General features: G+C 38.3%; 1 protein-coding gene across 6 annotated transcripts in view; it reads right to left on the bottom strand.

The window, feature by feature from the left end:
- Nucleotides 1–13,923, bottom strand: part of LOC117399694 (zinc finger protein 385D-like) — a 172,559-nt gene that overhangs the window by 49,845 nt on the left and 108,791 nt on the right. For 4 of the 6 annotated variants that reach the window (XM_059022935.1, XM_033999031.3, XM_059022936.1 and 1 more), the window contains exon 3: nt 2,961–3,050. The exons of 1 other annotated variant lie outside the window; for it this stretch is intronic. In XM_059022935.1, the coding sequence (XP_058878918.1) occupies nt 2,961–3,050 (90 nt within the window). The remainder of the gene's footprint in view (nt 1–2,960; nt 3,051–13,923) is intronic. One more of the 6 variants, XM_059022933.1, reaches the window with a different exon arrangement.

Genomic DNA, 13,923 nt, shown 5'->3' with positions numbered 1-13,923 from the left:
TGATATTAGTATAGTGTTAATGACCTTCCACAAGACATAGGCAAGTCGGTTTATGGTTACTGAGAAGGAAATATACTATGGTATTTGAAGACTGTCTGGAATTTGTATCAAAATGTTTGTTAACAGTGTTAGGCAGTAAGGCAGAAATGTGTAACAATTTATAAATAACCTTGTGTAAGACTGAAATTAAAAATTTGTATTTTTAATTAACACTTTTTAATTAATACTATATATATATCTATATATATATACACACACACATACTGTGTGTGTGTATATATATATATACAAATATATACATAAATATATTTACACACACACACACACACAGTGTATGTGTGTGTATATATGGGAAAGTGTTTTGCCACATGTTTAGTACAGGTCACCAGAAGAGAGATTGTCCTAATAGTATGACACCTGTAGCTCAGTTGAATGCAAGTGGTAATAGCAGCAGACAGACAGCATCAGGAAAACTAGGGCACTCACATTCGGGAGGGAGCAGTGTGGGTGAGTGTAACCAACCCTCAGCTATAGTGAAGATAGTCTATATATGAAATAGCATGTCGGCAGTCAACTAGTGAGAGTCAGGTGATCTTCCAAAATGTATAAAAGGACGACAAGCCATTCTGACTACCCTATCGTCATGTCCCACCAGGTCATTATCAGAAACTGAGACAGGTGCTGAATGAAATGGAAGAAAAGGAGATAATTTGTAAGTCTAATAAGTCTTGACGATGTTTTGGTCTTTGCACACAGAGAAGAAGACGCATATTGTGCGTGAGAATGGAGTAGCGACGGATCCAGACAAAGTGAATGCCAACACTTCAATCACAGAAGTCACACCCTCCCAGAAGAAAATAAGGTAATTTCGGGAAATTTATTACCAGCACTTCATTGAGAACTGTTCTAGTTTAACAAAACCTTTGTTTGCCTTAACAGCCAACAAAGAAAAAGAGGGTCAAAGTTCAAAGCAGTGGCAGCAACTGGCAGCATATGACATTGATATTCACTACATACCAAAAACATAGTAGCCAATGCACTCAGTCAAAGAACCATATGGAGCGTTACTTGAACTGTTCAGATTGAGTACCAACCATAAAGAAGCAGTGACAGCTAATGGAGTGAACCGTTGTGTCAGCATGATCACTTCACAAAGTTGGCCCATGCGTTTCCGTGCAGAGACCGGTCCGCAAAGCAAGTGGCAAGATATGTGGGACAGATATTTCTGTGTTTACGGCTTCCCCGAGTGGGTCCACTCGGATAAAGGTCCGAATTTCTAAAGCAATCTGATCAGGGAGCTTCTGCTTGTAGCAGGCATTAAGAAATCAAGAACAACAGCATATCATCCCATGGGGAATGGGAATGTTGAGCGGTTCGTTAAGCAGCATGATCAGAGTGTTACCACCAAGAGCGAAATACAAGTTGCCCCAAGTGCTGCAAACGTTAACTTTTGCATATAATTGCACAGCGCATGAGACAACTGGCTTCCCACCATTTTATCTTATATATGGAAGAGTCCCAAGGCTACCTGTTGATATTATGTTTCGTAATGTGAGCAGAGACAATGAAATGGCTGATTACGATTTGTATGTGATCTCTCTGATGAAAGATCTGCAGGAGGCCATAAGAACTGCCCAGAAACACGCTGTGACTGAGAGCTTCTGGCTAACAAAGGTGAGAAAGGCCAGAAAAGGTTGTCAGACTGATGGGAATCTACCATCTACACAGTTGTTAGCAAAAATTCTAGATGCCACACCTATAGAATTTGCAACATCAGTACAGGACAAGAGAAGGTAGTACACAGAAACCTTCTGATATGTGTCAACTTCTTGCTTATATAAGACCCCATTTTGAGTGAACTGACGATGTCTGAAACATATGTAGATGGAGAACAAAGAAAAAGAGGGTCAAAGCACCAAAACAACATCGAGTTACCAGAAGTTGAGATTTTGAACAGGACAGTGACATGGGTAGAGCATATACAGCCTTCTGATCATCAGTCTGTCGTTACTGAGGAAGAATTGAGTGACATTTTAAACGGAGGAGAACGCATGAGACCCTGCATGATTTTTATTTCTTTATTTTTCTGAGGAGAATATTTTTGAAAATTATGTTTATTATTTGTACAGGAGAGATATCTGAGGGTCAAGCCAACAGTATTTATTGTTTACTGTTTTTTTGTTTGTTTGTGTAGGTAAGTTTTATAAATGTTATCTTTATTTTGATTACATTGTTTTTATTGATTGCTCATATTTAAAATCTGTTTTATATGTAAATAGTTTACTTACCTAAAAAGAAAAAAATGAATGTATGTATGAAATCCACTATACGATCAGTTGTTTTAATGTAAATATGTTTATTGAATAGATGTGTATCGTGTTCACTGTAAAGTTTTTTTGTCCGACATCACCAAAAAGACTTCAAGCACAGGCCTTTTGTCGTTTTTTCTCCCGAAAAAGCAGTTAAAACCTTTCAATGGCTGAGTGAGACCGATAGGAGCTGAGAGAAGCCGAAATAAAGGGGCAGATCAGAGCAATACACATTGTCCCTGCACCACAGAGATAACACAGCCATAAACAAACAAGATAGCTGCTTCCACATCCAGTGCAAAGAATAGCACAGACATTTTAAGGTAATAAAATAATGACTTGGATCACATTATTGATCAGGAGATGATTTATCAGTATGCACGACTATGAAGAGGTATGTGATAAATACAGCGAAGAAGGGGTGGGGCGGGGCTGGAGATGCAGTACTGAGTGTCCTGTTGATATGCAGTGCCTTTTAAACCTGTTTTACTTTGAATAAAATTACTTTTAAACAGCATGTGTAAAATAAACAGCGCGTGTGAAAATAAATTGGACCTGACGTGCCTAACAGGCACTGAATAAATGGACCGCTAAGGGTTAACAATATGAAGTAAAACACACAAGCACAGGAACATGCACACCCATACTCACACTCACACATAACTGACTGGCCGAAATCCCAGCATTCCAGCTGCCGAAGGGTTGAAACTGATCTGTCCTGGAAGAAATTCCAACCAAGCTCTGAAGACAAGAACATGGAAACCAAAACATTATATACAAAAAACTCAATTTAAAAAGAGACTCATCAATGAATACATACATACAGTAAATAGAGAAATAAATACATATGTAACAGGGTTAATAATGGCTGTTATCTTTCACTTATTTATTTGTCACTTGTATGTTTTATTTTTTAAAATTTTACACTTTAATTTGATTAGTGCACATTTTATATATTACTGACTAACACTTTGTAATTGATTTATCACTTTCTAGTAGCTTCTCCATTCAGTCCCCTTGTCATGCCTAATTTAATTATTGATAGTGTTACGCACCTGAATATAAATAGCCCACACCTCTTGTTAACTAGATGGCCATCCTGGGGGTTTGTGTGGGAACACAATTTTAGTGTTTAGAACAGAGAGTAACAAGAGGAAAGTGAAACAAGCCTGTACAAGGACTATCCTGACAATAAGTATTCGGCTAACGTACAGACAATGTGTTATGTTTTGTTTTACAATAGTCAGTGTTTGTAGGGGGCTCCCGAGTGGCGCATCCAGTAAGGCGCTTCACATGGAGTGCAGGATGAGCCCTATAGTCTGGATGTCGCGAGTTCGAGTCCAGGATATTCCTTTGCCAACCGAGGACAGGAGCTTCCAGGGGGTGGCGCTCAATTGGCCGAGCGCCGCCCGGGGGGAGGGAGGGTTAGGTCGGCCAGGGTGTCCTCGGCTCACCACGCACCAGCGACCCCTGTAGTCTGGCCGGGCACCTCCGGGCTTGCCTGTAAGCTGCCCGAGAGCTGCGTTGTCCTCCGACGCTGTAGCTTTTGGGTGGTTGCATGATGAGTCTGCAGTGTGAAAAAAAGCAGTCGGCTGACAGCACACGCTTCGGAGGACAGCGTGTGTTCGTCTTCGCCCTCCCGATTCAGCGCAGGGGTGGTAGCGGTGAGCTGAGCATAATGAAATAATTGGCCATTCCAAATTGGGAGAAAATATTAAAAAATAATTGGCAACAACTAAATTTATAGAAAAAAAAAATACAATAGTCAGTGTTTGTGTTTACTATTATCCTCTGCTCTGTATGCCTGGTTAATTAACCGTACACTTACTATATGCACTAAGCACTTTCTAAAGTGCAATATTGCAGTTTGGACAAATCTTAATTATGATGACCTGTTTATGGAAAATCTGTAATTGATCACTTGCTGGTGAACTGAATAGTTGTGGTCATATATAAAGATATTGAACAATGTGTTGTTGCTCCTTTTAACCGTGCTGTCAAATAAAAAACAATCTCATTGATTTTATATGTATATATTATCGGTGTTTTTCTTGGTGACGCTGTTCCCCGTATTTTAGCTCTGCATCCGAATAAAAAGAAACTGATCAATTATTATCTAATATTGTTTTGTGCTGTATCGCACTGAACTGGCGTAGTCGGACTACATATTAAAAATAACCCCTCTGTTTGTAGCCACTCTGAGCGAGTGGGTGTTACACATACATACATACATACATACATACATACCAGTGGCAGCTGATGGCCAAAAAAAAATGGGGAGGCAGAAAAAAGGCAGAGGGCTTGGGGTCCCCTTAAGACCCCAGCAGCAGTAGAATCTTATTATTGCATTCTGACTGACAACACTTTTCATATTATTTATTTATTTATTTTTTGTTTATTTGGCAGATGCCTTTATCCAAGGTGACTTACATGTGTTACAGGGAAGTACTGTACAGGGTTACAATGCAAGATTAATATTTAAATACAGTAAATGCAAATAATACTACTAAAATACAATATGCTAGGATGCAAGAAGTAAGGGGTAGATCAACAGATTTACAAGTGCAGTCTAAACAGGATTTATCCCCAATTCGGCTGTTAAAAGTCTTTTATCCAATAGCCAACAGAGAAGTAACCCGTCATAGTTTATTCTAATATACTTAACTGTTACACACTGCCAGCGTATGTTTAAAAAGGCACTGTATACAACATAAAAATATTGCATTTAGATTTCAAGACCATGTCACTAACATACTTTGCACTAGAACCATCAGTCATTTTGGCGGTTTAAGCTTTTCAAATTTAAATTACTGCGTGTCTGAAAGTTATGCGGTTGTCCACCGATGACTTTTCCTAAATACATGTATGAAATACCCTGACGGCATTTGAAAGGCAGGATCACGAAAATAAGGAAGTTATAATCCCACTCACTTAGAACCATCAAAGCTATCATTTTGACTGCCTTTTACAATACATGTTTTTGTTTTGAATATAACCTACAATATTTATTTTATTTGCATATACAAGCCTGTTGTTATCTCTACTGGACCATCAATTCCTTCGTTTTGTACAAGGAATGCACCGGGGAAAATATCAGTAGGAGAGAGTTCATCTTGAAGCTAGCCACAGTGCTTCGGCAGAAACATTTTGATCAGGAAACTGCAAAGCAGCAGGCTGCAGCAGCTCAACCTGGATTCTGTGTTGCACCGAGTGACACACACGCAAGAGAAAACATATTACTTTCATTTTAAATTAAAAACGACTTTCGTTTTTACAGTTTTCTATGTACATATACCTGTTTACACCTATTTATACACTAGTTTCTTTTGAAATGTTTATTTTATTATAGTTTATCATTTTTTGAAGTAGTGCTTTATATGTGGTAAGTTAGAAAATAAACCCTTTTATGTTCAATTGTTCATTTAAACATGGCGTTTTGGCTGTGCAGATGTTTGATATGACGTGCTTGAATAAAAGTTGTATCCAATAGTTTGTCTTTCATTTTAATACTGATGTTGTTTAAAATGTAACCGCCATAATGACTGCTGGTGGCGGTTTTAGGTATGAGTACAACCGTGGTGGTTCTAGTGTTGAGGCAGGAGAAAGGCAGAAAAAAAAAATCAAGAACATCTTATCGACTTAATTTGCTAACTTTAATAAATGACCAACAAACTAATTATATACCATACAGGTGAAAAGAGAGTGTACAAATACTGCTGGGGAAGGACTAAAATAATATAAATACGACTTCCAACACACACTAACAGAGAAAAAAACAAAAACTAAAACTAGATTTGTTCCCAGAGAAAGGAAGTGATATCATAATATGAAACTTTGAAAATATATTTCACTTTATTGATGCTACCGTTGTCACAATGCAGTGTCTTCTGGGAATAGTAGTTTATCTGGTACACACTGAAAGGTGTTTCCATTCAGCAAAAAAGCAGAGGAAAACTACAACTCCCGTAATCCATGTATGTCAACAACGCTGAATTCGAGTAACTTTGGTTTAATGGGGATTAAACAGTCATAGGATTTTCCACGGTATCAAGCAGTGACACAGTTTATTTTTTGTCTACCGTTTGTGACAGAGAGCGATTGAATCCGAATCAACAATCTCCCTCTCAACCTGTGAGAGCACTGTATAACAGGAACTGCGTGCCTTGTACTGAATGGTTGGGCAGTTCATTCCGGGGCAGACGGAAGCCGGTCATTCAGGAAGGGGGCGACGTCACGGTACCAGGAGTCATCGCCCTAGTACGGTGAGTGAAGTTTCAGTCATGAATTGGAGGAGACGTGATTGAACTAGCTATCGGAGGGGGCGGGGCTTAGGGTACTTTAGGGGGACGTGACGCTGTAATCGGTTCCTTTGTTGTGGTTAACGGGAGGAAACGAGGACTGTTGTTTTGTGAGTGAAGTGTTGTTTTGTGTACTAACTGTGTGTGTTTGTCTTCACCAGACTGTTAAATACGGATCTGGGAGCTGCAGCTTTACGGCAGCAATAAACTTTGTATAACAAGAGAAAGAGCGGTGCATTTTGCCGTTTGTTTACATGCCATTTTGTAGTGATGAGGTGCACTCGTGAAAATCAGAATACAAAAAAATTCAATGATATGACAAAATTCAAGCCCAAAATTCAAAATTCTCCAGCCCCGCCCCACCCTTTTGTTCGCTATAGCTTTCAAATATGCTAAGAAATAAATAATAATAATAATAATAATAGTCGTACATACCGATCGATCATCTCCTGATCACTCGTTTCATCACCAAACTCCTCAATAATGCGATCCAAGTCATTATTTTATTACTATAACATCTCAAAAAAGCTCTGCAAATGTTCGTGTTATTCTCTGTGCGCTGATTCAGTAACAGGCAGCTTGTTTCCTTATGGCCGCCCCTATCTGATGCCAGGGGCAAGTATGACTATTCATGAGATAGGAGTTTATAATGGAGACTTGCCTCTAAGGAGCCAGAACTGATGTTAATATAAGAATGCAGTATCTAGGGTTTTGGTTAAAGTGTAATTTTTCTTGCATTTTAGACAAAATTTTAATTTTTGTTTTATTGAACATTATATTATAATGCTACACAACTATATATTAGGGTTGCTCCGATTAATATATTAAAATAGAAAATTTTTTAATTTTTTGTACAATTTAATTTTGCAGAATTTTATTTTTGTATATAAAATTAAATTAACCAATAGAAGATCTGCATTTTCTCTGCGGCACTCCAATCATAAGCGAGTGGAGGCGGGACATAAACAGATGAAAGTTTATAGTAGGTTTAACCAATGGATGACGGCACCAATTCCTCAAATCGAGGTCATTATGTGGAATTACTGTCTCTGAATTCTTACTATAACAGCATGTTGAGCAATCACTTGTCAATAGCCACAGTATTCTCAGGCACCTGTACCAAGATTCCGAACGGCTTAATCTCTTCGATAGTACAGGAAGGAAGCCAAATACATAGCTATAATAGTAGGTTAAACAACCGATGCTGGAAACGCTTGTGTTTTCAGGGACTAGTACTAGTATGTGACTGACAGTGGCCCGAAAGAATGGTTGTTCTGTGAAAATGTGTCACACTTACTAAAATAATAAAAAAAAATAATAATAAAAATGCTTTTAAAAAGTTCCCATTGGGCTTTTTTATTTTATTTTTAGATTCTATTGATTTTTTAGTATTACTATGCAGGACAGCCGCTATAATATCGTTACCTTTCTTAAAAATGTGCACGGATTAATCTACTGATTAATCAACTAATGCCCATAAATTAACCGATCAAAAATTTTAATCGATTGACAGCCCTAATATATATTTATATACAGTGCCTATAGTAAGTATTCACCCTCCTTGGACGTTTTCACAGTTTGTTGTGTTACAACCTGAAATCTTGATGCATTTAAGTGGGATTTTTTTCCCTTTGATTTACACAACCTACTGTGTGAAAAAATGGGGGTGGGGGTTGAAAAAACAAATCAATTAAAAATAAATACCTGAAAAATCATCATTAGATAAGTATTCACCCCCTTTGCTATGACACTCCTAAATAAGCTCAGGTGCAACCAATTGCCTTCAGAATTCACACAATACGTTAAATGGAGTCCATCTGTGTGCAATAAAAGTGGTTCACATGATTTCACATTAAATACACCTGTCTCTGTAAGGTCTCACAGTTAGGTAGTGCATTCAAAGAAAAGATACTACCATGAAGACCAAGGAGCTTTCAAAACAACTCTGGGATAAAGTTGTGGAAAGGCACAGATCAGGGGAGGGGTATAAAAAGATTTCAAAGGCATTGAATATCCCTTGGAGCACAGTCAAGTCGATCATTAAGAAGTGGAAGGTATACGGCACCACCCAGAATCTGCTTAGAGCAGGCCGTCCTCCCAAACTGAGCAGCTGGGTAAGGGCATTGGTCAGAGAAGCCAGCAAGAGGCCAATGACAACTCTAAAAGACCTACTGGCTGAGATAGAACTGTCCATGTGTCAACAATAGCTCAGGTACTGGCCTGTATGTAAGAGTGGCAAGAAGAAAGCCATTTCTGAAAAAAGCCCATGTAAAATCCTGCTTGGAATTTGCAAAAAGGCATGTGGGAGACTGAAAAGATGTGGCAAAAGATTCTGTGGTCTGATGAAACAAAAATTGAACTATTTGGCCTAAATGCAAAGCGTTATGTCTGGCCCAAACCCAACACAGCACATCACCCAGGTAAAACCATCCCTACTGTGAAGCATGGTGGTGGCAGCATCATGCTATGGGGATGCTTTTCATCGGCAGGGAGTGGGAAGTTTGTCAGGGTAGAGGGCAAAATGGATGGATCTAAATACAGGCAAATCCTTGAGGAAAACCTGCTTCAGTCTGCAAAAGACCTAAGACTGGGACGGAGATTCACCTTCCAGCAGGACAATGACCCCAAGCACACAGCCAAAGCGACACTGGAGTGGCTTAAAAACAAGAAAGTGAATGTCCTAGAGTAGCCCAGTCAAAGCCCGGACTTGAATCCGATTGAGAATCTGTGGCAAGACTTGAAGATTGCTGTCCACCAACGATCCCCATCCAACTTGACAGAGCTTGAACAATTTTGCCAAGAAGAATGGGGAAATATTGCATGATCCAGATGGGCAAACCTGGTAGAGACTTACCCCAAAAGACTCACATCTGTAATTGCTGCCAAAGGTGGTTCTACCAAGTATTGACTCAGGGGGGTGAATACTTATCTAACCAAGATATTTCAGTTTTTTTTTTTTCATTAACTGTTGTTTCACAATAACAATTCTCTTGCCTCTTCAAAGTGTTGAGTAGGTTGTGTAAATCAAAGGAAAAAAAATCCCATTTAAATGCATCAGGATTTCAGGTTGTAACACAACAAACTGAAAACATCCAAGGGGGGTGAATACTTACTATAGGCACTGTATATATCAGTGCTGGGACGAACACAGGATTTTCATGTTCAGATATTCGCTCAATTTAAATATTGGTTTGTTTTCTGAAAGTAATAAAAGCTATTTTTGCTCAGAATGCAGGCAGAGACAGCATAGCATCAGGGGTAGGGGGGCGCGGTCCCTTTGTGTGTGCCTTTATTTTACAGCAAGACGTTACAATATGAAACACGCCAAAGTAGGAAAATATCCCAGGAGTAAAGAATATGTTGTGTAGACCTTGCTTCACCCCAATGAATTAACTACAAAACAAAGGATGCCAAATAGCAGTTCAAGTTAAATGTTGTTTTGTTTATTCCCGAAATAAATAGTACATAAAGTTGACACTGAAATTTTTTTCATTTCTTGACATTGCCGTTTCTTCACAGTAAACAGTGGCCATAAACACGTTTTCATAAAGCAATAACATGAGGTTTACTTGTGTCTTTTGTAGTTGAACAAGCAAACGAAAACTGAAATTCAACTTTAAACACTTAATATAGCCACTTTCTGGGATCTTGACCGCTGTCTCTAGTGTAAATAAGTCAGTGCAGAAAACAGTATTTCAAGTTCAAACAGGGCAGTGACTGTATTTTAATGATAACAGTGTCCTCTGACAAGAGGTAGGCTGTGGAACCAGTAAACAAAACAAAATCCTAATTCCCGTTTGGAGTCCTAACTAAACCTTTTTAACAGTTCTAACTAAATATCGGATGGCTAAGCCGTTTACCGATAATTAAACCAGTATTCCCAAATACAGCAACGATACCAAAATCCAGTATCTTCTTTCTTTAAAGTTCCCAGCACACAGATCTCCACACAGGTCTCAGCCTTTACCCAGCCACCCAAACAGGCTTTTTAGAGCTGTTTAAATACTTCCTTTAATTAGCAGCAGGTGTGCCGCATTAACCAACTCTGTGTTAAGTTTTAATCTTTAAAATCCCCAGTGATTTCTGGGCCATGTAGTCCCCCCATGACCCTTTTACCACTTCCAGGACTACATTTATGATTCGCTTTGTTATAGAGGGTAGAAACTGTGCACTATTCGGGGACCAACATATCGCCCTCTATAACTTTTTCTCACACTCTACCACGCTGTCTAAAACTTTGAAATAGAGGCTCAAGAGATGCTTTGTTGGTCCTGTGTGTGCGTATTTTTTATTTTTTTTTATGTATCCTGCTTAGAGATACGTATAAATGTGTGTTATTCTATGACCCAAGGGACCTTACAAATATTGATGTTTGGGCAAATTACAAGACATTGCTGCAATGGCATAATACACGTTTATTCTCTGGGTCTTTATAAGCAATAATGGACACTACTCTCGATTTATTTTCTCAAAATAAATATTTCTAAATAAAATAGCAGTTATTCATTCCATTATTATCAGTAATAAAGAAAAAAAATCCTCATACATTTAATTCATGAAATAGTATATGCTTATATCCACTCGTTTCTTGATATTTATAAATGTTGTAAAAACATATGTATTAAAACACGACAGAATAAATGTTCTAATATAATTATAAGTCAAATACATCAGATTTACAGTGTTTCCCCTTTTTTTATTAGCTTTAAACAAGTTCCTACTGTAAACTGTCTCCGCCCTTTAGACACTAAATGCCCCTCTCAGTGACTATGAGGAAGTGAACTTCAGTCCCTCCCCTATCCATTGATATGTGTTTCAAGCCTGTACTGCAAAGTATGGTGGTCCTGTAAGTCATCAAAAGAAAGTGCTTTTTTTATTGTGTTCACACGATCGCGGTCCTAGAAGTCCACTTCAGTATGATCGTGTTAACACGATCCTGGTCCTTAAAGGGTTAATCTCACATATCACACGGAGCTCTTTTTCAATTTCCATTTTTTAAATTGTCGCAACTTCTGGTGAAGCGGTAAATAAGTGTCAGGTATTTTTTGTCATTTCTAGTGAATACGAACATCTGATTTTTGTATCCGAATACATGTTAAAAAATATTTGTTCGAATATTCAGATATTTGTCCCAGCACTAATATATATATATATATATATATATATATATATATATATATATATATATATATATATATATATATCACTTAAATTTTGAGGAGGCACTGCCTCCCTTGCCTCCTCTAAGGAGCATCCATACACACACATACATACATACCTACTATAAAGTTATCGACCCGTTACAGAACAACACTCAATACCATGCTGATTTGTAGTCAATAATTAATAGGATAGTTGTTAACTCCCAACTGAAGTCTCAAAGAGTAAAATTAGGGGAGGGGGGAGGATCAGGGTCATGCAAGGATTGAATTTGCACTACTTGAACATTTACATCTATAGGTGTGTGACGGAGAAAGAATGAATCTTGGTTATAAATCTCCCTCCCGACCTATGAGGGAAAGGTGGAAGTCGGCCATCTAGAAAGGGGACAGAGCCACGGTACACCGATGTGGCGATCGAGGATTGGAGGAAAAATGGTTTCACTCGCTAACCAAGGGGGCATGACTGATTATACAAAAGGGGACGTGGCTAAGCGAGCTGTTTCTTTGTTATGGTTGAGCGAGAACCACTGAAGGAGTGTAAAAAGAAACCGTGAGTGTTTAGTGTTTGTTTGTTTTGTCATTTCTAATTGTACTCATTTGTTCTTGTTAGACGGCTAACACGTACCAGGAGCTGTCGCTAAAGGCCAGCACCAACCGGGACAGCACTGCACTATTTCATGAATAAATTGTATTTCACCACTTGCACGTTAGCACTCACTCTGGACTTGTGACCCTGTTTGTGTTGTGTGTGTGTTTATACCGTGTTTATTATTTCAGGACTGTAACCCGTGGTTTAAACTGTGCAGTACACATTGCTGTGTATTGCCAGGGATTATTATTTATGGTCGCCAAAACAACACGGATTACAAATAAAAAGAAATAAAGGATTGTTTGGACCGTGAACTTTGTTCTCTATCACCTGTTTCCGCATTACATTACCTCTACACCTGCACACTGCAAACCACTTTGCCACAACGTGTTTCACAGATTTTTATTTCAATGAACTAATATAGTGAAAAACCCTTTTTCATCATTGGGAAAGGGTTTTTTATTTAATAAATTGAAACGCAAGCAAAAATGGCAACGGAGCTGTAAGTACATATCATTTAAATGCTTCCAGTCTACAAAATGCATATTATTTCTTCCTTGCTCTTTAGAGATTCCAGACCCTTCCCTTATCATGTGAGAAACAAAGATGTCAAACCACGTAAGGGAAGGATTCATTTTGAGATAGGCAATGAACCTGACAAGTTGACAGCCCAGGAGGCCATCACACTGTACCTCAACAGCAATGTTACCAATACTCAACTATTTCTTACTATACATATATATATATATATATATATATATATATATATATATATATATATATATATATATGTGCTTGAAATAGAACCCCATAGGATTGCAATTTCCCCTGGGGAAGATTGGTTCAGCACCTGCACTGCTGAACTTGTAACACTATCACAGTTCATCACAGTATCTTACAGACCTTTCCACAGATGAGTTTGACCTAAGAATGCCTTTACAGTCACCCAGCTGTTTGAAATTTATCTCTTCTTATTTGTTAAACTATATCATTTTAGCCATGTCCCCTTTAAAAATAACTGCAACGTAAAGATATTTCCCTGAACAAGACCAGATGTATCTTGTTACACATTCCCATTCTTGTGGCAGGTTGATTCATAGGCTTTCATAAGTGTATATATTTTAATGCAAATCCTCCCTCTGACTCTCATGTGATATGATACATAGTATTACCTGAAACAATGGTGCATCTATATCTACAGAAATCTTACTGAGAAAAGAGCAAAATAATACAGTAATCCGTCGCATATACGCCTGTCACATATCTACCCGTCACATATCTGCCCTAACCGTTTATCCACCATGATAAATCTCTTCAGCAACATTAGTTTATTATCAAACACAGAAGATTAGTTCAGATATTGTAGATTCTACCAAGGTTTTCATACACTGTGTTGTATGTGCTCCGTGCGCAACCATTGCTGGTAATGTCACGTGAGCTGTTCAGTGTGTTGATATGTAAATAAATCCTGTTCACCTGCGGGGCATATCAACTTCAATCTCCGTCTCGAGCTCCTGCCTGGCACTCACAGCAGACAGCTACTCTGTCACAAGCATTAATACCCT

Source organism: Acipenser ruthenus, chromosome 4 (genome assembly GCF_902713425.1).
Source record: "Acipenser ruthenus chromosome 4, fAciRut3.2 maternal haplotype, whole genome shotgun sequence".
Lineage (NCBI taxonomy): Eukaryota > Metazoa > Chordata > Actinopteri > Acipenseriformes > Acipenseridae > Acipenser > Acipenser ruthenus.
Note: the sequence above shows the minus strand (reverse complement) of the source record. Positions and strands in the feature narration are given on the sequence as shown.